The sequence below is a fragment of the Canis lupus genome, chromosome 15 (genome assembly GCF_003254725.2).
Source record: "Canis lupus dingo isolate Sandy chromosome 15, ASM325472v2, whole genome shotgun sequence".
Lineage (NCBI taxonomy): Eukaryota > Metazoa > Chordata > Mammalia > Carnivora > Canidae > Canis > Canis lupus.
In genome coordinates, this window is record NC_064257.1 from 7,913,845 (window position 1) to 7,935,569 (window position 21,725).

General features: G+C 56.9%; 1 protein-coding gene across 1 annotated transcript in view; it reads left to right on the forward strand.

Annotated features, from left to right (window-relative positions):
- The window catches only part of CSMD2 (CUB and Sushi multiple domains 2), a 489,398-nt gene that overhangs the window by 161,885 nt on the left and 305,788 nt on the right, over positions 1 to 21,725 (forward strand). The window contains exon 5 of the mRNA XM_049094020.1: positions 5,341 to 5,548. Within this exon, the coding sequence (XP_048949977.1) occupies positions 5,341 to 5,548 (208 nt within the window). The remainder of the gene's footprint in view (positions 1 to 5,340; positions 5,549 to 21,725) is intronic.

Consider the following 21,725-nt stretch of genomic DNA (forward strand, 5'->3'; position numbering starts at 1 on the left):
CTCTGTGCAACCTCTTTGAATCGCAGGAAGGAAGACCACGGGGGTTTCGGCAAATGGTCTCTAACTCACGAGGGGCCTCGGCCCCGGAGTACAGAAGGCTGTGGGGGTCAGATGTGCTGGGGGCTGCGAGCCAGGTGGCAGGAAAGCAGCTTGAGCAAACAGCGCTTGGCCTCTGGGGTTCAAGCCAACGGCGCTGGCTGCCCCGCCCCAGGGATGGGACGCGGCTGCAGGACGGCGCTGCGTTCCCGGCTTGCTAGCCCCAGCTGGAGGAGCCTGGGCAACGTGGGACAGGCAACGTCTCATGGAAAGAGCGTGCGTCAGACCGGTCGCGGTCGGCCCCAGCCATGCCGTGCCAGCGTGTAGCCAAGCCGCTCCGCACCGTGAAGTGGGAGCATGAGCTGCGGCCTTGAAGGGCCAGTTACTTACCCGTTCACCGAGGATTCAGCAGCGTTCCACGAGGGCCTACCACGTGTCGGCCAGTTATTAACCCCGTCCTCGTGCACTGACGGCCGATTGTCACACGTTTATGTTCTAGACACGGAGAATCGTAGTGACGAAAAGTCAGGCCAGACTCCACCATCTCATGGAGTTTACATTTTAGCAGCTGGGAGGCGGAAAACAGAAAAAAAAAAAATCAACTTTCAGATCATGAGGGAAGTGAAGCGACTGGTGATAGGAAGGCTGCTTTAGATGGAGCTGTCAGGAGCAGACATCTGAACGGAGTCCTGAATAATGAGAAGAGCTGCTCATGGGAAGACTCGGAAGAGGGCATTACCAGTAACAGGAGTGGCAGGTGCAAAGGCCCTGAGGCAAGAGAGAGTTTGACATGTTAGAGACACAGAAAACAGGCCCACGTGGCAAAGTAGAAAGGCGGGGGGTGGGTGGGGAGGCGTTTGGGTTGGGTTCTAAGTTCAGGAAGGAGCCAGGGAAGAGCTTCACATGCAGGTATGGTGCAGCTGAACTGAGTTTTTTCAAAAACTCACTCTGAAGACCAGAATGAGCGGGACTGTGGTTGGCAAGCGGCCCAGTCGGGAGGACAAGTCGGGGGGTGCTACTCTAAGCAGGCAGGCGGGCTGGAGATGGTGCATCTGGGTCGGGGGGCCATGGGAGAGGGGAGAGGGGGTACGTGGGGACCGCCCTGCTGATGGGGCGCAGGTAGGTGCCATCGGGGGAGCCCAACCTGCCAGGGGCTACTCGCCTTCTGAAGAGGGAGCCTGATTCCAGACCCCCCACCTCCACCTGCATGCGGGTAGCTGGCCTGCACCCGGGAGACTGCACGGACCCCCGCGGCCAGCCCCCCACCCCCGGCAGAGCCAAGGGGGAGCACTGGGAGCAGGTGGACGACGGCCTGGGTCCGGAGTCGGAGCCCCTGGATTCCGAAACCTGCCTCCAGCAGTTAGCAGCCCCGTGACCGTGGGCAAGTTTTAAAACTACGGCCTCAGTTTCCTCATCTGTAAAGATGATACCGTATGGATCTATCTCTTGGGCAGCGTGAGGACTAAACGAGAGCGTCGGTGGAGCCTCCAGCACGACGGCTGCCTACGGCGGAAGCCCCAGAGCTCCGTCACCACGCACCGTGTCCCACCTGCTGCGGCCCCCAGAGCGCGCCGGGGCGACCGCACCCGTGGAAGGCGCCGCAGTCGGGATGGGCAGAAATGGCCGTACTCTCGGCGTTTGCAACGTCTTCGTTTTAAGGAGGGGTCTCCTTGATGGAGCCGAGGACAGAGGAGCAGAACCTGAGCCCCCAGAAGAAGGGACCGGGGCTCCCAGGGTCCCTGAGCCACAGAGCACAAGGGGCTACTCGCGCCCTGGCTCCCTGCCTCACGCTTGCGTGGTCGGACGGCGCATCCCCCGCGGGGCCATGCGGAGGGTTGTTTCCCCGGAGGCGAGTAGCCTGGGGACTCAGGCCGTGGACGGAAGCCCAGAGCCAAGGGCATCCCGGCTCGCAGGCGCCAGGGAGTGACCAGTCCCACCGCAGAGCCTCCGAGCAAGGCAAGGGAGCGCAGCTGGCTCCTCCATCCCCACCCCAAGTCCCCGGACTGTCCGCAGACTCCCAACGGCAGCGAGGGATCGATGGCAGCGAGGGATCGCTCTCTAAAGTTCTCGTTAATTGAAAAAATGTCCGTGGAACTTAAAGTTGATCCTAAGGAAAGTCCTAAACCTGGAAGGGCAGCTCTGGGTGTAACGCACCTGCTGCTGCGACCCTGCACGGCTTAGTGGCACTGCAGGACGCCTGCTACGGGACGCGGGGGGTTGGGGGGGGTCCGTGAGCGCTCAGGTCCGCGGTATCAGCTGGAGTCACGTTCCGGGGCTCTGAGGCTGCACCAGGAGATCCGTGCCCCGTGCACAGTGCGGGGAAACCTCCAAACAACGGGCAGAGCTTGGTCCATCAGAGCAGTACGCCGGGAACGGGGGTGTCGGGGGAGCCTGCAAGGTGCAGGTGGTGGCCACGGGGCCTCAGGCCCCCGAGTCGTGGCCCCCGAGTGTCCGTGCACGTGGCCTGGAGGCCACCAGCTGGGATCAGGGGCCTCAGAGACCTCCGGATGGCCCATAGACCGCTGGGGCACGGGCGTCGCGGGAGGGGCCCCGGGCCTGGCACAGAGACGCTCCACGGGACCCCCGACGGGCCACCCGCCGTGTGCACACAGGACGTGCCTCCACCTCTCCGAGCTTCGCGTCCCTGCCCTTTCACTGTTCGGGAGTGGGGGTGGAGAGGCCGCCGCCAGGCGAGGCATTGGTGCCGCGGGTCTCTCCCTTCCTCGGAGCCAGCAGGCCGCTGCCCCACGCGCTCCGTCGAGGCCCTCCTCCTTCCCAGCGACAGACTCCTGCTCCTGAGCCCCCAGGTCGCCGCGGCAAACGCGTGGGCTTTTAAGACGCTTCTTCAGGTGACGCTTAGGACTCGCATCTGGGACGAGCTTCCGAAAGCCCCCGAGGCGGCTGTGATGGCACAAGACGCCAGCGGTGACGGGCAGCCTGCATCCGGCTTCGGCGCCCTCGCTGGGGGTCACGCTCCAGACGGGAGATCACGACAGAACCCGTCCACCAGCGCTCGAAACCCATTCATTATGGGAAAGTGTGCGGCGCCCTATGTGGAAGGATCCTCGAGCAGCGGCTCTTAGACTGGGACCTAAAGGCTGCGGTGCGGCCGGCCCGGCCCAGGGAGGCTGGGAAGAAGTTTCCAGAAAGAGAAAACCGCACTTTCCAGGTTCTGGAGCCCAGGGACGCTCGGCACATCAGAAGGGCGGGGGCGAGGCCAGAGAGGCGGGGGAGGCTGCGGGGAGGCAAGGTCCCGAGAGGCCCCCGCAAGCCTCGGGGTGCTCTGGTTCCCGAAGGTTCACCGGGGAGGAGTGGCGTCCTTGGCTGTTTCCAGGTGGCCCGGGCTCCGGGGTGAGGATCAGCAGCCGGAGGCGAGTCTGGAGCGGGCGGGAGGCCGTGCTGGGGAGGCCGCCCCACCCGGGACGCCGCTGCGGGGGAGCAGGAGCAGGTGCAGGCGGCGTGGCCCCACCCGGCCCGAGGCGCTGGGTGGGGAGCGCTGCCTGGCTCCCTCCGGGACGCAGGGCGGGCAGGTGTGGGTCGGCGGGAGGAGCCCGAGGGTGGCTTGGTTGGGTGTCTGAGCCCTGGGTCCCCTCGGCCTCGCCGGGCGCTGCGCTGACCACCTGGCCCACCCGGGGGCGCCCCTGCCCTGCCCTCACCGCTCTCCCTTCAGGTGCCTTGGCTCCCGCCTGCTGGCCACGGCAAGTCACAGCCTCCCGAGCCCTCCCGCGTCCCTGGAGCCTCCTGCCTCATCCTGCTGCTCCCGCCTCGCGGGCCCCTGGCTTCTTTCCCCGGGGGCAGCGCAGCCTGTGCACCCTCCGCGGGGAGGGCGCTCGTCTGCCGGGGACCCCGTGTCCCCGGGTGGCTCAGTGCCTGCCCGGCTGCCCCGTTAGGAGCCCCCCTGTCCTCTCTGCGTCCTCCCGTCCCTTGCTGGCCGCTCCTGATGGACGCCGTGTCCTCTCCTCTCGCCTGCCCGGGGAATCCCTTCTCTTCCTTGTCTTCCTCCCACGGCCGCTCACTCGGGCTGTGACGGTCACAACCTCCCCGCTCTGAGACCCGGCATTTAGACACGGGCTCGGCCTCTTGCGACAGACCTCGGCCTTGTGGAGTGGCACCGACGAGGCTGGCCGGGCACCGCTTCCAAATGTTCTCGGCCCGGTGTTCTTGGTCACATGGCTCCCTCCACATTTCCAGTACCTTCTCCTCCACCCCTCCCTGCCCCCCTGGGATAAGCCAGCTGGAGCTCCTCGTCTTGCACCTGCCGTGGGCCTTTGTGCTTCTGTGCTTCAGATCTTCGTTTCCCCATTTTCTTAAATGCGGTCTTCTTTTCTTCTCTATCTAGAGAACTCCTATTCATCCTTCAAAACCTAGCTCCCAGGGCACCTGCTCTGTGAAGCTTTCCCAAACTGACTCACCCGAGCACAGTAACTTGCCGCTTTATCCATGTCCTCCAAGGAGGACGTGCGCTCCTGGGAGATGGAGCGTGAAGGGCACAGGCCCGGAATCAGGTTTGGATTTCCAGCTCCTTTAGTCACTCTGAGCTGAATCGCTGTGTGCCTTGGTTTCCTTACCTGCAAAATGGGAGTCCTCCTTCACAGGGTCGTGAAGACCGGGGTCCCGGGATGGAGCCCCGTGTCCGGCTCCCTGCTCCGTGGGGAACCTGCTTCCCCCTCTGCCCCTCCCCAGTGCCCTCCTCCACTGTCTCTGCATCTCTGTCTCTGTGTCAAATGAATAAATACAATCTGAAAAAAATAAAATTAAATCTTAAAAAAAAAAAAACCATACACATGAGCAGAGTCGGCCTGCATGGAGGGCATCGTAGGCAGAGGGAACGGTGTGAGCGGGGGCAGCCGGCCTGGCCGCCGCCGAGGGCAGGAGGGAGGATTGCAGACGTCTGGCTAGCAGCCCCATGAGTGACGCCCCAGGGACTTGTGTTGAGTTTTCATTTTGTTTCCCCCACATCGGAGGCTTCTTAAGATCTGGTGGGAAGAAATATCCTGCTCCCCACAGTGGCGACCAGGGCGGTAAAGGTGATGCAGGTGACGGCTGAGCTCAGGGCGGAGCAGTACGTGCGGTGTTGGGAAGGTGCCCTGAGCATCCGGCTTCCGTCCCAGCCCGGTGGCTGTGTGACCCCAGGTGGGCGGCTTAACCGGCCTGGTGTCCCTGTTATGGGGCCCGTTGGGACTGAGCCCGGGCCCACCCTGTCTGTGCGTCAGTCCCCGGGCCTGCCTGCCCGTCCTGGCCGGAGCCCGCGAGTGCTGGGGCCTGGGAGCCACGCCGGCTCACGTGCCTCTTGTCTGCCCACAGCGGACGACGCGTGTGGCGGGACGCTGCGGGGCCAGAGCGGCATCATCTCCAGCCCCCACTTCCCCTCGGAGTACCACAACAACGCCGACTGCACGTGGACCATCCTGGCCGAGCTGGGCGACACCATCGCCCTGGTCTTCATTGACTTCCAGCTGGAGGACGGTTACGACTTCCTGGAGGTCACCGGCACCGAAGGCTCCTCCCTGTGGTAAGCACGCCCCCCACCCCGGCCCCCTGAGACGTCGGTCCCGGAGACCGTGGCTCGCCCAGCGCAGTCCCCTCAGTCCCCTGGGGTCTGAGGCCGCTTTGCTGCATCCCATACCCGTATGTACCCGTAGCCGGCAGGTCGGCTTCTTGTAACGGAAACGCGCTGCGTGTGTCTGGAGCTGGGGCCCGTTGGGGCGGTGCTGTTGGTACCTGATGTGAGGCGCGTCCTCGCTGGAGAATTCCGGGGTGGGCCCTGCGGGATAACTGAGGCGAGAAACGTCCCGTTTCGGAGGCCGCGGGCTGAGTCTCAGCGTGCGGATGCGAGGTATGGTAGCGTTAGTGGAGGGCACGTCCCAGCCGCCAGCGGGGAGTGGGATCGCCCGGTGGCAGGTCCCCATCCCAGGTCCTGCCATGGGCCACGGGCCGGCATGGTGTCCGGGTCTCCGATGCGAATGGCCGACGCGCCCCCCGTCGTCCTGGCTTGGCTGAACGTGCGGGCTCCTCCGTGCAGACCTGGCGCCGGCGGGTTCCAGAGGAGAAGGACGACAAGCCTTAGCAGCCTTGTGGCTCGCGCTGCCCCAGACTCAGACCCACGGGGCGCGCCCGAGAGGCGCTGGGCTCAGGGAGCGTCCCGCCTCCGTGTGGGCGACGAGCCTGGAGCGCTGGTGTGATGCTTGGAGGGGCCCCTTGTCTCCTCCTCGGGCGGGGTCCTCAGGTGAGGGCGGGGCCCTGTGTCTGCAGTCGGGTCCGCATAGGCTTCAGCGGGCTAGAGGGCAGCCCGTGGGGGTGGGGAGGAAGCGGGGGCAGGCACACGGGGCGGGGGGCACGGTCATGAGCGCCTCCTTCGCACCCGGGGCCATGCCAGGTGGGAGAAACATCGCCGTGTAACACAAGGTCTTTTGAGGGACAGAAGACCAGACAGACCAACGGCGGGAGCCAAGTGTGAGCATTTTGGGGGGTTAGCACGGGAACTCACAACCCTCGGACACTTAGGGGCCCAGAGAACTCAAATTTCCTGGAACTGTGGAGGGTGATGCGAGCTGGGAGTCAGAAGACCTTGGGGTCATGAGCTTGTCGGGTCAACGCGGCCCGATCGTCCACGACCCTGGACAGGGAGCCGAGAGCAGCACACGTGAGCCACCCGGACCGTGGGGTGTCCTGTCGACTAGCCTGGGGCAGCTGCCAGGCACCCGGGGTGCGGAGGGGCACGAAAGCCGGGTGCCCCTGTCCCGCACGGGAATCCCACTGCCTCGCCAGCCTGAGGCCCTCTTTCTGTGAATTACCAATTTTTGCAATTGTAAGTGGAATACGTGAGCTTCTTACAGAAAACAGAGGGAACGTGAAAGGGACGGAGAGACGCGTAGGAGGTAATAAGCGTTGGCTGTATTCCCCTTTGGCCTCTTGGCTTTGCTTGGATCAAGCTCCCTGGCTGCTTATGTATATATTAATATTGCAAAATTAAGGTCTTAACATCTATCTGTGCTTATACATTTTAACTCAGCATCGTATAAGGACAGTCTTCTCCATGTTAATGCAAATGTTTCCAGAACGTAAGAGGTGCAATAATAGCATCATGTTCTGAGCATTTATCGTCCGTGCGCTGCAGGCTGGTTCTGAGCCCTTCAGGTCGTGGTGTCATTGCTTCCTCCTAGGAACTCCGTGAAGTAGGTAACACCATCCCCCCCCCCCCATTTTACAGATGAGGAAACTGAGGTCCGGAGAGGTTGTGTCACTCGCTTGAGGTCACACAGCTAGCAAGGAGCAGAGTCAGGCCTCAGCCTCCGGATCGTTGGGTGTAGAGGCCGTCGTTGTAGCCGAGACAGCACAGTTGTGAGGTCGCCGTGTGCATGGCGGTCCCTCGTCGGGCCGACACGGGGTTACGCGTCACACCCGTCGTCAGGTCCCTCCTAAGTTTTCGCTTCTGTAGGCAGATGCCACGACAACAGCCCGGTCCCGCCTGCCTCCTTCGACTCCCTGCTTTACCCGCGGGCCGCCTGGGCTCCCGCTGCTCCGGACCCCAGGTGCGAATCCACGTGCTGCCCAAACCCCTGGAGTGAAACAAATCTGAAAGACTCTTCCTTTTCCTATTAAGTCACTCAGTGGGGAGGGAATTAAGCAGAGGAGAATCGTTCGGGGAGTCATACAGAACTCCTTGCTCTAGGATTAAATTATAATTATTTACGGGGTTGGTGTCACCGTTTCCGGGCAGGATGCATTTGTTGCTCTGATTTATACTTGCATAGCAGTTGTGGATAAACAAACTTGGGGGCTCAGGGCATGTGTGCAAAGACCCCGCTGTCCCCTGCCCTCTCCTTTACACATCCCTGGACTCCCGTGAAAATGTGACGCCGCTGGTTTAGGAGTATGCTGCTGTGTGGCACCGGCATTGAGACTGTGGGGTGTTTCCTTGAGGTCTGTGCCAAGTCACAGGAAGCCTGTGGATCCCGTTAGAAAAGACAAATGTGACCACCTAGGCCTTCCTCACCTGATGAGAAGATAGATGGCTTCGGGAGGAAAAACCCCGCTACCTCCATTCCCAGATGGCAGATCCCCACTGATACAGGGTGCAGGTGGGCGGGGGTGGGCATGGGATGCTCCTGACTCAGTTTCCCCGCTCTTCTCCTCCCCGAGTGGGATACAAGCAGGAGAGTTTTAATCAGGGGTTCCAGTTACCTGGATTTCGCAGACAAGTAGAATTGCCAATTAGGGAAATAGAGGACTGATCATCTTTGGTTTTGCCAACTAAGGCCTTTAGAAAAAAAAAAAACCTGCCAACTCAGAACATTATTCCATAAAACAGAGGACAATTCAAAGCCAAGAATGTGCCAGGATATAATCAATCCGCTGCCTTGCACGAGCGCGACGGGCCAGGAGGAGCGCAGGGGAGGAGCCGCAGCGCCCGGGCCACGGAGCCGCGTGAGCACCCAGCCCCTGGCTCCGTGCCCTCCGGCCTCATGGGCCACGCCTGGCCACTGGGACCCCGAGCTCCGCGTTCAGAGCAGGGGACGCTGCTCCTGCGGCAGCACCAGTGCGCGTCAGCTCGACCGTGGTGAGGGATCCCCGGGTGCTCTGGGTGTGTGCTTCCCAAAAGTCCAACTTTACACGTTTGGTTTTCTTAAATTTTTTATTTTGTGATTGTCCATGAGCGCAAGCTGGGGTTGACCTGAGAGTTACAATCCAGATAGAATATTTGGTCCACTGCGTGCACACACACACCCACACGCACACAAACACACGAGCACACGCACACGCACACGCACACATACACACAGGCACACGTACACACGCACGCACACACACGTACACACATGCACACATACGCACACAAATGCTTGCACACACATGTGCGCATGCGTACACACGCACACATGTACGCATGCACACATATGCACACACGTACACACACGCACATGCACACGTGCACACATACACACGTACACAAACACCACGTATACGCATTCAAATGCATGCACACACGTATACGCATGCACACACACAAGCACATGCACACTCACACACACGTGCACACACATACACATGCACACACACAAACACGTACGCACGCACACATGCATACACGTGCACACACACAAATGCACACACGCACACGTGTGCACATACACATGCGCACAAGCACATGCACACACACACAGATGTGCGCACACAGGCACACGCGCACGCACATACATGTACGCACCCACACACATTCGCATGCACAATACCCACACAATCGTGTGCGCACACAGAAATGCACACACGTACACACACATACACGCACACACACGCGCGCGTGCACACACCGCTCCACGTCACCACCACCACCTCCACGTCACCAGGTGGACTGCTCCTACACGCACACACTTCTGGCTCGAGTTCCCTGTACCCAGTTCAGGGGCCAGATACTCCCTCGTGATCCTTCCGGGGGCGGGGGGCTGTGCTCTCCTGTGACAGGTCCGTTGGCTGTGACCTTCACGGAGCCCCATTCCTTTCCCTCACATTCTAGAAGAATCCTCTTGCTGCTGCTAACTCTGCTTGCGGGGCCCCTGGGCTCCAGGTGGCTGGGGCCGGGCAGGTGCAGAGCTGGGGTTTGACGACTCAGTACTTGTTTGAGCCCCTGGGTTCTGTGTCCCCGGAGAGCATCAGGACGGTGCTACAACGGACTGCCAGCCCGGGACACAGCTGGCCTCTCCGTGGTGGAGAAAATCAGTGAATTAAACCCCACCGAGAAGACCTGAGAGCCACAATCTTGCCCTCCTCCGTCTGCCTCATGCTTCACGCTGTGTGTTTGCATCTCTCTAGGCCCTTCCCGTGGGCTCCAAGGAAGGAGAGGAGGCCAGGCGTGCCCTGCAAGAATGGGGAGAGGTCTGCATCTCGGCATATGAGGACAGGGTGAGCCCAGGAGTCAGATTTGGGCTCAAAACCCAGACCCTGCCCCTTCCTAGTTAGAGCACATTTACCTCTGAGCCTCGGCTTCCTCCACATCTGGGCAGTGGGGCCCGTCATACCAGCCTACAAAGCACGTTGAAGGCTCTGGACGTGTACAGTGCTGCCTGGCTCACAATAGGGTCGATGTGTCTAGGGTGAGGACCAGAGTCCGGGGAGGATGAGGCCTCTCCAGCAGCTCAGAGCCTCGGTGGCCCCATTCTCCGTGTCCCCACTGAGGCCGCTGTTCCCAACCTGCTGGCCCGGTGGCATCTTACTGGGCAGAAAGGCACAGCCTGGTCATGGCAGCGGATTCAGCTCCCGGGAGAATTGCCTGGAAACCTGAGTAAGGTGCCCTGGCAGGGAGCCCCCTGGCCGACTGGAGGATTCCCTTGCAAAAGTCAGAGGAGAGGGGGGTGATTTCCTCGAATCCGTCTTCCCAGGGCTGCCTTTGGGGAGCACACTGCAGGCAGCAGCATCTGTTCTTGGCCGGGCCCAGCACTGGTCTGGCCACTTAGGTGCCTTGTTAGAAACGCAGAAGAGGGGCGCCCGGTGGCTCAGCTGCTTACGCACCCACCTCTTGATCTCAGCCCGGCTCGTGGCCTCAGGGCCCTGGGATGGAGCCCTGCACTGCGGCTCCAAGTAAATCAATCTTTAAAGAAAAGCAGAAGGGGGGTGGGCTAATGTGACAGTGGCTGCTCTGGGCAGGGCCAGGAGCAGGGGGGCTTGGTGGCTCAGGCCCAGCCCCCGCCCCAGGGGCTGTGGAGCTGGGGAGAAGGGCCAGGGGGTCGGGAGAAGACCTTCAGGAGACCACCGTCCCAGACGCAGGGGGCACCGCTCTGCCCAGTGCGCTCTCGCTGTCTCCGGTCCGTGGCCCTGCAGAGCTGAGTGGGACCTTCGTCTCCTCTGCTCCTCTCCATTCTCGGTGGCAGCTTCCTCCTGCAGCAGGGAGGCCAGGCAAGGCTCAGGATTGCGGGTATCCTTTTGCTGGCAGAAGGGCCGCTGCAGGGGTGTGTTTGCGGTGGGGAGGGAGCCTGGGAGGACCTGAAAAGCACCTTCCCTCCCGTAGGATTTCTGTGCAGATCCTACAACGTGCCCCTGACCGTCCTCGGGAGCGTCACCCCATGGGCCAGCCTCTGCCAGCGATGCCCGGCCTCCCTTCCTTGCCCCCTTGGTGTACGTGGACCTCCGTTCTCTACTTGTTTCACTGGGATCATTTGCAGTCGGCCTGGCCCCACACCCCTGCCGAGTCCCAACCCCCCTCCCCCCCCACCCCCCCCCCCCCCCCCCCCCGCCGGGCCTCTAGGTGACAGACTTGCCTGCACCAAACCTTTGGAGTCTGAAAGGAAAGGAGGGCAGCTGCCTGCCAGGCTCTGGAAGAGGATGCTGCCCTCAGGTGGGAGGACCAAGGCCTCAAGGGGGCAGAGGCGCTGCATTTGAGACGGGCCTGGCGGATACGGGAGAGAAGTGGGGCAGGGAGGGCATCGCCTAGGTGCTGCCCGGCACCCTGCCCAGTGGGAGCTCCCCCGATCCCTGAGATCGAACCCACCCTGGGCCTCCACCCAGAGAGCAGCACAAGAAAACCTGCTGGACTGCTGGGATTTCCTGCCCCCGGGCCACCCCGTAGACACCAGCTGTTTCTAGAAAGAGAATTTCCCTGGAAAGCCGTTTCACCCCACTCTCTGGATCCAGCTTTGAGGGTTTTCCTTTCCTTTGTTCCTCTTCCTTCTCTGCTCTTGTTTTCATAGGCGGAGATACAGAAGTTCCTGTCTACTTTCAGACAGTTCGGTTTGAAAATTTTGCTAGCAACGTTCTCTTTCCTCTTTGAAAGACTTTAATTATTAAGCGCTTTACACATGAAATTTGAGCCAACTAGCGCCATTTGATCTCAGTGACTTTTAACTAGATATTTCATTCAGGAGTCATTAGATTCAGATATAATTAGGACGGGAACAGCATGCCAACGGGGATTTGTTAATAATAACTATTCAGTTATTTACTCATTCACATGTACTTTATCAAACCATTGGCTTAGATCATTTACGTTCTTTGTTACTTTTCCCCTATTTATTTTCAGTAATCGTTTATGGAGCGCCTTCTACCAACGAGGCTCTCCTAGGCTCGGTGCGGGGGGACAAAGACACAGTCCCGTCCCCAAGGAGTTATTTATTCCCTCCACCAATGTTTATGTAACAGCTATGCATCATGCCGGACCCTGGAGCTCACAGTCAGGGCGTAGCGGCACAATATAATTAAATGCTTGACGATATCATATGTTAGGTGCTTTTCTAAAAGGTATAAAGAAGCTCCCACGAAGACTGAAAAGGGAAATGTAATAGTTAGCATTCTCTGGGTTCGAGAAATAAAAACCCACCTCCAGCTGACTCAAGCTAAAAAAGGGAATGTGCTGGCTTCTGTAGCTGAAAAGTAGAGGGGTCGGCTTCAGGCACTGCTGGATCAAGGTATGGAAACACTATCATCAGAATCTGCTTCTCTCCCCCCCACAGCTTTGCTCTCTTACCTGTTGGCTCTCCCTCGGGCATGCTTTCTGCATCAGGTAGCAAAGGAAACGACCATCAGCCCCGTGCATTCTGCAGGGTTAGCAAGCCCAGCAAAAAGGAAGCTTCTCTATCCTGACGGTTCCCGCAAAAGCCCGAAGATGAACCTTGAGTGTTCTCGTGGCCCAGGCCCAGGTCACGTGCCTGTCGATCCTGCTCAAACTCCCGGACCGGGAGTGGAGGAGGGTGGTTCACCGAAGGCAAACCGACTCACAGAGAAGACAAAGTCTTCCTGCCATTACGGCAGGGGCCTCCTGTCACTCAGTTGAATGAGCCCCAGGGGGGTGACTTTTGAATTCAGCTGAGTTGCGGGAGTCACCACGTTATGGAGCAGGAAAGGGCCTTGGTGTGTTGGGGGCATCGCAGGTGAGTGCAGGGCGAGTGGGTCTGGAAGCACATTGTGCCGGGCTCAGAGGCTGGAAGAGGATTCCAAAGACTGTAGAAAGCTCTGGAAGTGGTCTAAGCAGAGGAGTAACACAGTCACACTGCATCTCAGTTGGGTCCAAGTGAAAGGCTCAGAAACCAGCCATAAAACTCTGTGTGACCACTCGGGCTAGAGATGACCCATCCTTGAATGACGGCAGCTGTGAAGGGATGGAGAGGAGGGGGTGACCTCAAGAAGCGTCTCAGGTGCAGGATCAGCTGCTTCGGGGGGATCCTCAGAAAGGAGGAATGGAGGAATGGAGACAGGAGAGTCTGGGTTGATCCCACGTTGGTAGGATTGTCCACCAAGCAGCGGGATACGGCAGAAGGAGCAGGGCTCGGGTGTCGGGGGGATGGTGATGCTCTCCGGCCTCCCCAGAACAAAATGGGCACAGAGAGGGAGTCACGGCTACAGCAGGGAAGGGGGTGAGGTTGGATGCGGGGACGCAGGCACCATTGGGGATTCACATACAGTCTTTGAGGATCTCCAGTGGAACTGGTCAGGAGAAACCAGTAGCTAGGCCTGGAAAGTTTGGTGTTTGGCTAAATACCACCAAGAGGTCATGGGGCGGAGCAGCAGCAGCACCATCATCCTCAGCCTCGTCTCCATCATCGCGGTTGGCCTCGCCAACACCTTCCAGAGTCCACTCATTCAAGCAGACTACTTAGGCTTTTCTACTGCCTGGCGTCGGGCTTGGCATGGGAATACGGTCACGGAGGAGATGGGTAAGTCCCTTTGTGGGACTCCTGGTCTACTTGGGAGAGGCCGGAATTAATAAAAATCACAAAATAAGCATAAAATCCACTTGTGTTGATGCCACGAAAGAAATGTGTAGGATGGGGAATCGTAGCAGTGAGGACCCTACTAAGGTAAAGTGGTCGGGGAGGCCTCTCTGAGGGGGTCAGATTTAAGCGGAGGCCTGACTATTGGGAAAGAGCCACCATGGGAAGACCTCGGCATCGGCATTCAGAGCGGAGGGAACGGCACCCGTCGAAGCCTGTCAGTACAACACCCTGTATGTCCTTAAACTTCACACGTGGGAGTGCGATGGGCCTAATGCCTGTGCTCTGGGATTTGGGCTTGTTTGAACGTCAAGAGCAAGTTGGGGTCAAGGTCTCAAGCTGGCAGAGAAGCTCAGGAAGCGGCTGAGACGTGTGAGCAAGGCTGCCGACCCCGGTGGCGCGCAGCTGGGGAGGGGCATGGGCCTATTCCAGTGGGGTCCCGGAGCTCCTGCCTTCCTGTGGGCTCCCAAGGCCCTTGCTTCCCCGCCTTCCTGGCCACGTCACGTGCCGCGAGCCACCCCAGGGAGCTGCCCTCTCTGCCGGAGCCCGTGAAGCTGCACCTGTTGCATGTGTCAGGAGTCAGGCCCTAGATACCCCGCCCTTTAAGGCCTCGTCGCTGGGATCTCTCGGAGGGAGACCGCCCTCCAGGCCCCGCGGCCGAGCGGCAGGAAGGGGCTAGTGCCTAGCGTGCCTGGCAGGACACGTCTGCAGAGGCCCGGGGCCGCCAGTTGGTGGGAACTGGCTCAGAAGGAGGGAAGCCGCAATAGCTGGAAGGGGCAGGAAGGGAGATGAGCTTGCGCGCTTGGCTGTGACAGTTCTGAGTGCTCGTGGCCTCTGCGGTCCCCTGGTTCACCCTGATTTTCCCGTCTCTTGCTCCTACAACCTTTTCTGGCTTCCTTCATCTCAGCTTGTCCTCTTCCGGGGGCTGGGGCTGGCTGGGGCTGGGGCCTGGTGTGTGACACTCCCGGCCTGACCAGGGAAGCAGGATTCATACAGAAAACCAGCATTTGACAATCTGATCACTGGGCCAGTGATCGCTACTGAACTGAGCAGATTGCATCATCTGGGAAGCAGGAGGGCCAGGGGGGCTTGAGAAGTGGGAGGCTTCCTGGAGGAATAGATCCCTGTCGCCTCTGGGATCTCCAGGGTCTCAGACCAGTGGTCGGCCTCGAAGTCCTCTGTCTGCATTAATTCTTCACCCACTTCCCCATAGTTTCTACCCCCAGCCTCCCCCCTGGGAACATTCACGTTAAGATCGTCGTCAGAAAACCACCAAAATCCCTGCAACACCAACCACTTCCAGTGCCAAATGCACAAGGTACTTTTTAGGTCTCCTCTTTTTTTTTTTTTTTTTTTTTAAGATTTTATTTATTTATTCATGAGAGACACAGAGAGAGAGGCAGAGACACAGGCAGAGGGAGAAGCAGGCTCCATGCAGGGAGCCCGATGCAAGACTCGGTCTCGGGACCCCGGGGTCACACCCCGGGCCAAAGGCGGCACCAAACCACTGAGCCCCCCGGGCTGCCCTGGGTCTCCTCTTGACACTCGTTCATTCATGTACCTTGTTGCTTATTCTCTCCTTTTAGAACTTTCTCTTCGCCCTATGCTGCTCTCTCTGATGCTTCTCGGACCTGTCTGACCATTCCTTCTCCGTGTCCTTCGCTGTCCCCAAGCCTCTGCTCGTGCCTTACTGCTCTTCCCGTGCCATGCGCCCTCCCTGGGTACCCTTATCTCCTCTCATGGTTTCAGGTGCCACCTGTCTGTGTAAACTCTCAAATCTGGCTTCCCAGCCTGGCATCCCGCTGAGCATCAAACTCTAGAGCCGACTAGCTGTTGGACACCTCCACCTTGATGTCACCAGCGTCCCCCATTCCGCCTGTCCCAACGTCACCCATCAGTGGCTACTAAAATGGTCACAGCTAGTTTTTCCTTTCTTAGTTTATGCTGTCACCCTCTACCAGGTCTCCCCAAAACCCGGGAACCATCCCTGTTCTCGAAGTTCTCCCAGCATACCTCCTATAACATCTTTCTCCATCTTTACTCCACCCCCCAGTTCAGCCCCTCATCTCTCCCTCTTTGTGGGCTGTAATAACCTCCTGACTGATCTCTCAGCTTCTTGGCACTCTTCAATTCATCCTCCCCCCTGCTACCAGAATGGTTTAATTAAAATGCAGATCTGACGTGCTAAGCCCCAGGCAAAAGCTTTCAATCATTCTCCATTGTCTGTGGAATAAAATTCCAGCCACTGATAAGGCTCTTTTTGATCCAAGCCTTGCCTGTCACCCTAGCCCCAACTCTTGCCACTTCCTTCCTTGGACTTCATTAACCTTAAAACTCAGTGGTGTGATACTGCAGAGGTTTCTTTTTCAGTCATGCGACATGTCTGCCATGGGTCAGTCCACAGTGGCTCTGATCCACATAGGATGGATATATAATATAATATAATATAATATAATATAATATAATATAATATAATATAAATATCCATAGGATGGATATGTAATATATATAATACATATTATATGTATTATATGTACTATATATTATTATATTATATTATATATATTATGTACATATAATATATCCATCCTATGGATATATATTATATATTATATTATACATTATATTATATATATTATATATATTGTATTATACATTATATTATATATTATTATATATTATAATTATATTATATTATAATAATATAATGCAGGGGTGTCTCCAGGCTCAAGGAAGTTCTACGGTCCTACAGGCGCACCGTCTGGAAAGTGTGGCCTTCTCCGACGCCGTGGCAGGGAAGAAGAGAACCTAGCATCGGCTTTTCATGGCCTCCGCCCAGATACGATACACGTCACTCAGCTCCTATTTCATTGGCCAGAAATAGCCACGTGGCCCATCCTAGCTGCAAAGGAGCCTGGAAACACGACAAGCACGTGAGAAGGTGGATGAGTCAGTACCGCTCTGCCACACCTCATATTTCAGTGGAGGAGATGCCCTGGCTCCTGCCAGAGGCCAGCCCCTCCCCGTATGGTCTAGGCCTCATATTCCCCAAAGACTTCCCTGCTAAATTCATCTCCTTTTTCTTGCATTCATCATTTCTTTTCTTCTCTCTTGAACATTGCTAACAGCACAGAGACTGTGCTCTAATATCTACTAACTAATATTAAAAAATAAAAAGCAGCACGTACCAAAATCCCATTACTCATTCCCATTCAGCCACTGCCAGTTGCTGGAAATGGCCCCTTTCTCAGTGTCTGCCCCACCTGCCCCCTCAAACTGACACTGATACGATTGTGGTCTCCAGATCCAAATCCAGTGTTGCTTCTCCACCGTCGCCTGACTTGGCCTCTTGGCAACACACAACATTGGTCATCATCCTTGGTGAACTGTTCCTTCTCCTGGCTGACATGGGGCCACGCAGCCAGCCGCCTCTGGCCACTCCTGCTCCAAAGCCTTTTCTGTCTCCTCCGCTGTCCCACCTCTCTCCAGCCATTACATGTGGATCCTAACAGGAATCTCAAAGTGAACACTTCTAAGCAGATTTTTTTTTTTTTTTATGATAGTCACACAGAGAGAGAGAGAGAGAGGCAGAGACATAGGCAGAGGGAGAAGCAGGCTCCATGCACCGGAGCCTGATGTGGGACTCGATCCCGGGTCTCCAGGATAGTGCCCTGGGCCAAAGGCAGGCGCTAAACCGCTGCGCCACCCAGGGATCCCTAAGCAGATGTTTTTTTATTGTGCTAAAAGATATGTAAAATTTATCATTTTAACCATTTCTGGGTTTACCACCTAGTGGCATTAACTACATTCTCTTGGTTGTACAACCAGCACCTCTGTCCATCTCTACAACATTTCTCACCTTCCCAGACTGAACTGCTGTCCCTACCAAGTAACACCCCATCTGCTTCCATCCTCTGATAACCACCTCTCGGTCTCTACGCATCTAACCGGTCAAGGGACTTCGTATAAGCGGAATCGTACAGCGTTTGGTCTTTTGCGATGGTTTATTTACTGAGAATGTTGTCGGGGCTCCTCCGTGTTCTGGCACATACCACAATCCCATTCCCTTTTGTGGCTGAGGAACACTCTAATGGTATTGTATACTATGGTCTGGTCAGCCGTTCTTCGTCCGTGGACACTGGCTTCTCAGTCCCTCCCCACCCCTGCCCTGTCCTCTGCCCGGCCTTCTCCACCCCTGCGTGCTCCCAGGTGGAAGCTGCTTGTGCCCAGTCCGTGCCCCAGCACCTCTGGCTGCTAATCCGTTCTCCATGCAGCAACTTGGAGGACTGATGTCATCAAATCCTGTCTCCCTTGTTCAAGGCTTGCTAACAACTTCCCGTCGCGCTTGGAATACAGTCCTTCGGCAGGACTCTGCGTCCCTGGGCCACCGGCCGCCTCCGTGGCTTCCCTCCCACCACTCACGGCCCGCACCGCGTCCTAGCCCACACCTGCCTTCCCCCTGCCTCTCAGTGGGCTACGTGGGTTTCTTCCTAGGGCTTCTGCACTAGCTGTTCCCAGGCCTTGAGATTCCTTCCTTCAAAGTTGTTTTTTTTTTTTTTGTTTTTAAGACCCAGCTTTTCTGGAATGTAAAAGTTCAGTTGGAATATACCTCTTTAGAAAGCTCCCCCTATGCGTGCAAGCTAAAGTAACCCTCGGTCGCTAGCCCCGCATCTTGTTTGATTTTAGGCATCTGTCAATCCTGGATATTTTCTTGTTTGTTTATGTGTGCCTCTTCTCTTTGACCTTCCCCTTCCCCCCTACTGCTTCCAGAACCTTGAAAAGCCCCAAATGCAGGGCTCGGCACTTAGTAGGTGTCTGAGACTGGCTTGTCCGGGGGAGAGACCTGCTTCTGATTCACCAGTAACAATGTCCTGTGGCTAATTGCAAAGGTTAACACGGAGCCTCTCCACCAAGTATTTTAAGTGATAACCTTCCTGGGGGACATTTGCAAATTAGCCCTGACTCTTGCTGATTATTCATCCTAAACTCAGTCTGATTAATAATTAATCAGCAAACTGCCTGGCCAGAGCAGACTGATCAGTGCTAGAAAGGATCTTAAATTATGCAAGTCACTTGGCCAGTACTGAAAAATAAAAAGCTCAGCAGTCGACAGGACTTGGAGAGGTTTGATTGCAATGTGAGTGAGGTAAGGTTTCTCAGTTTTTTGTTTTTCCTTTCTGCCTTTTCTTTTTCCCCTTTTGACAAAGAAATCAATTAGGCTCAAACTTGCAAACCTCAGAGAGAGACTGAGTAGCACAGAAATAGAAATGTGTTAAATATCACTTTCTTTCTTTTTTGTTCCTTTCCTTCAAAGGGGTTTCGGTCTGGGAGACAGAGGTTAAAATTAGCCAGTTTGTTAAGCAAATGGTTGTCTGGCACCTGATGTCAATTCCTGCGGCCGCATCAGCTTCACCTGAGCAGCTGCACGCTGGGCCCGGAGATGAGGAGGTGAGAGGTGTGATGGGCTGCTCACTGCCTGCCCCAGGCCTGGGGCCCAATCCATTTGCCAGCAACCTGTCCCACCAGGAGTCCCTCGTGTACCCCTTGCCTCCTGCCTACACACCCCAGGTAGACAGGAGAAAAGGCAATCAGAGGGTGATGAACAGGCTCCCCATTGCCAGGAGGGAACTCTGTGACCGCCAGGGACCCTTTTAATCCTCCGTCTGCAGCCTCCGTCCTCAGAGGCAGGTCCTGCTTGTGGCTTCACTCTTCTTCCAGATTCCCCCTCAGGTCGTTGGGAACATGGCTGATGGGGAGACTTAGGGAAAGCCGGAGGGGCTAACAGTGATCTCTGGGCCCAGGTATATAGGATTTAGTAAAGTTATATAGGATTTAGTAAAGTTAGCGCAACTCTGATGTTTGTCAGAACCAGCAGGGATGGCAAGACAACACCCCAGACCAGCGGAGTCAGACTGCCCAGGGCGTGGGACCCAGGCCTAAATTTTCTTCTTTCTTTCTTTCTTTCTTTCTTTCTTTCTTTCTTTCTTTCTTTCTTTCTTTCTTTCTTTCTTTCTTTCTTTTTTTTAAGATTTTATTTATTTATTCATGAGAGACACAGGCAGAGGGAGAAGCAGGCTCCCTCCGGGGAGCCCGACGCAGGACTCGATCCCGGGATCATGACCTGAGCCAAAGGCGGGTGCTCAACCACTGAGCCCCCCAGGCGCCCCGACATCTGAATTTTCAGAGCCACACTGTACCTAAACGGAGCAAATCTTCCCAGAGTAGTAGTACAAAGAGGGTGGGGTTTTTTGCCCCTGGTGAAATGATCCATCTTTTCATGAACGGATCCATTATTAAACCTCTTGGTACGGAAATCCCTGGGTTACATTTGACTTACATGTTTGGTTATGGTTTATGTACCAGTTGGGCACGCACATCTTTTACATAAAACGAGGCATGGTGACTCCTAAATATTGTTTTTTTGTACGTTTTTATTCATTTAACCAATAATTTTGCCTGCTTCCTCTGTGATAAGCCCCGCGGTTAGGATGCTGAGCTGGAAAGTCTCAACCTTCTGGCCTTGACGTCTAGTCTCGTAGGTTCACCTCCTCATCTACCTGGGATGGGCCTTTGCCGCGTCTCCTTTCTGAAACCTTGATCTGTGCTGGCTTCTCAGCCCCACCCCCCCACCCACGACCCCCGCCAGGCTCCCGCTGCACTGGCCTAGGCCGCTGCGTTTCTCTGGCGTCCTTCTTCCAACATAAACTCTTTAAAAAGCATGAACTTACCCATCATCTCTGAATCCTCAGGGCTCAGCAAACTGGAGCAAAGATTTGCTGACAGGTCATTGAATAATGAAGAGATTATTGGTCTTGACACCCGTCCTGTTACTAAAAGGGCTCTGGGCCCAGGCAGCAGTGAGACCAAGTGCTCTCGGGTGTTGGTGAGGTGGCGCTGAGGCTCAGAGGTCTCTTGATGGCTTCCATGGGCCGGTTGGTTCCTATGCCAAATGACGTCACACATCTCATCTCGTGTTTTCAGCACCACCTGCAGCTTAGGTATTTGTATACCCACCTTGCAGATGAAGAAACTGAGTCTCAGAGGCCGAGCCTTCCTCCCCTGCCTACTGCCCGCCTTAGCTGGGTTCTTCCCACAGCACTCTCCCTGTGGACCCTAGGCCAGCCCCTCCTGGGATCACGTCTTGCCCTTCGAGCAGCGTGTGCCCACCTGCGCTGCTGATGCCTCCAGGATTACATCTTCTCACATCCCCAGAGAGCCCGAGCTGCAGCCAGTCCCTGGCCTTTGAGCCAAGCGTTTGGTTTCGCCTTGCACCAGGCTAGTGCCTCCTCTGTTTCTATTACACGCCGGTGAACCTTGCAGGCTGCGCCCCGTGTAGGGCCTCGGGTCCCGTGGTTTTTGTGAAGTAGAAGTGAAACCTCCTTGGAGGACGTCTGTGACGGGCCCATCCAGAGGATGTTTGTCTGAAGAGCAAGCGGGCCAACTCCCAGGCGAGGTCTGACCCCCTCCAGCCCCCGCGTTGGGCTCCCGGGGGGTTTGATCCTCCACCCAGGATGCGCAGTCCTTCTGCATGACGCTATGACTCCGGGTATCCATGGCCCAAGTGGGGAGGTAGCAAGCCCCTGCCCTGCTGCACCTGCAGCTCTGGTTCCTGAGCCTAGGTATGCAGAGAGGAACTGCACCTGCCCTCCAGCATCCTGGAAAGATCCCAGGACTCCCCAAGCATGGAATGGAGTGAGGGAAAGAGCATGGCTTTAAGCGGCAATGCTGGGTTCCAATACTGGCTGCTGCCAACTGGTTGGCTACCTTACCCTCTCGGGGCCTTGCATAGAGTCACAAGGAACATTTGGCATGAGAGACTTTGAATGGGCCCAGCTCCCCGGCTCCTAAAGCCTGCTGTGTCCTCTCTCTGACCTTGCCTGGCTAGAGCACCAGGAAGGGCCTCCCCGGCCCCAGCTGCTGCCCCAGCCTCCCCGCTGGCCTCCGACCCCGCTCCCCCCGCCCCGCAGCCTCTGTGCAGACAGATGGCTGCAC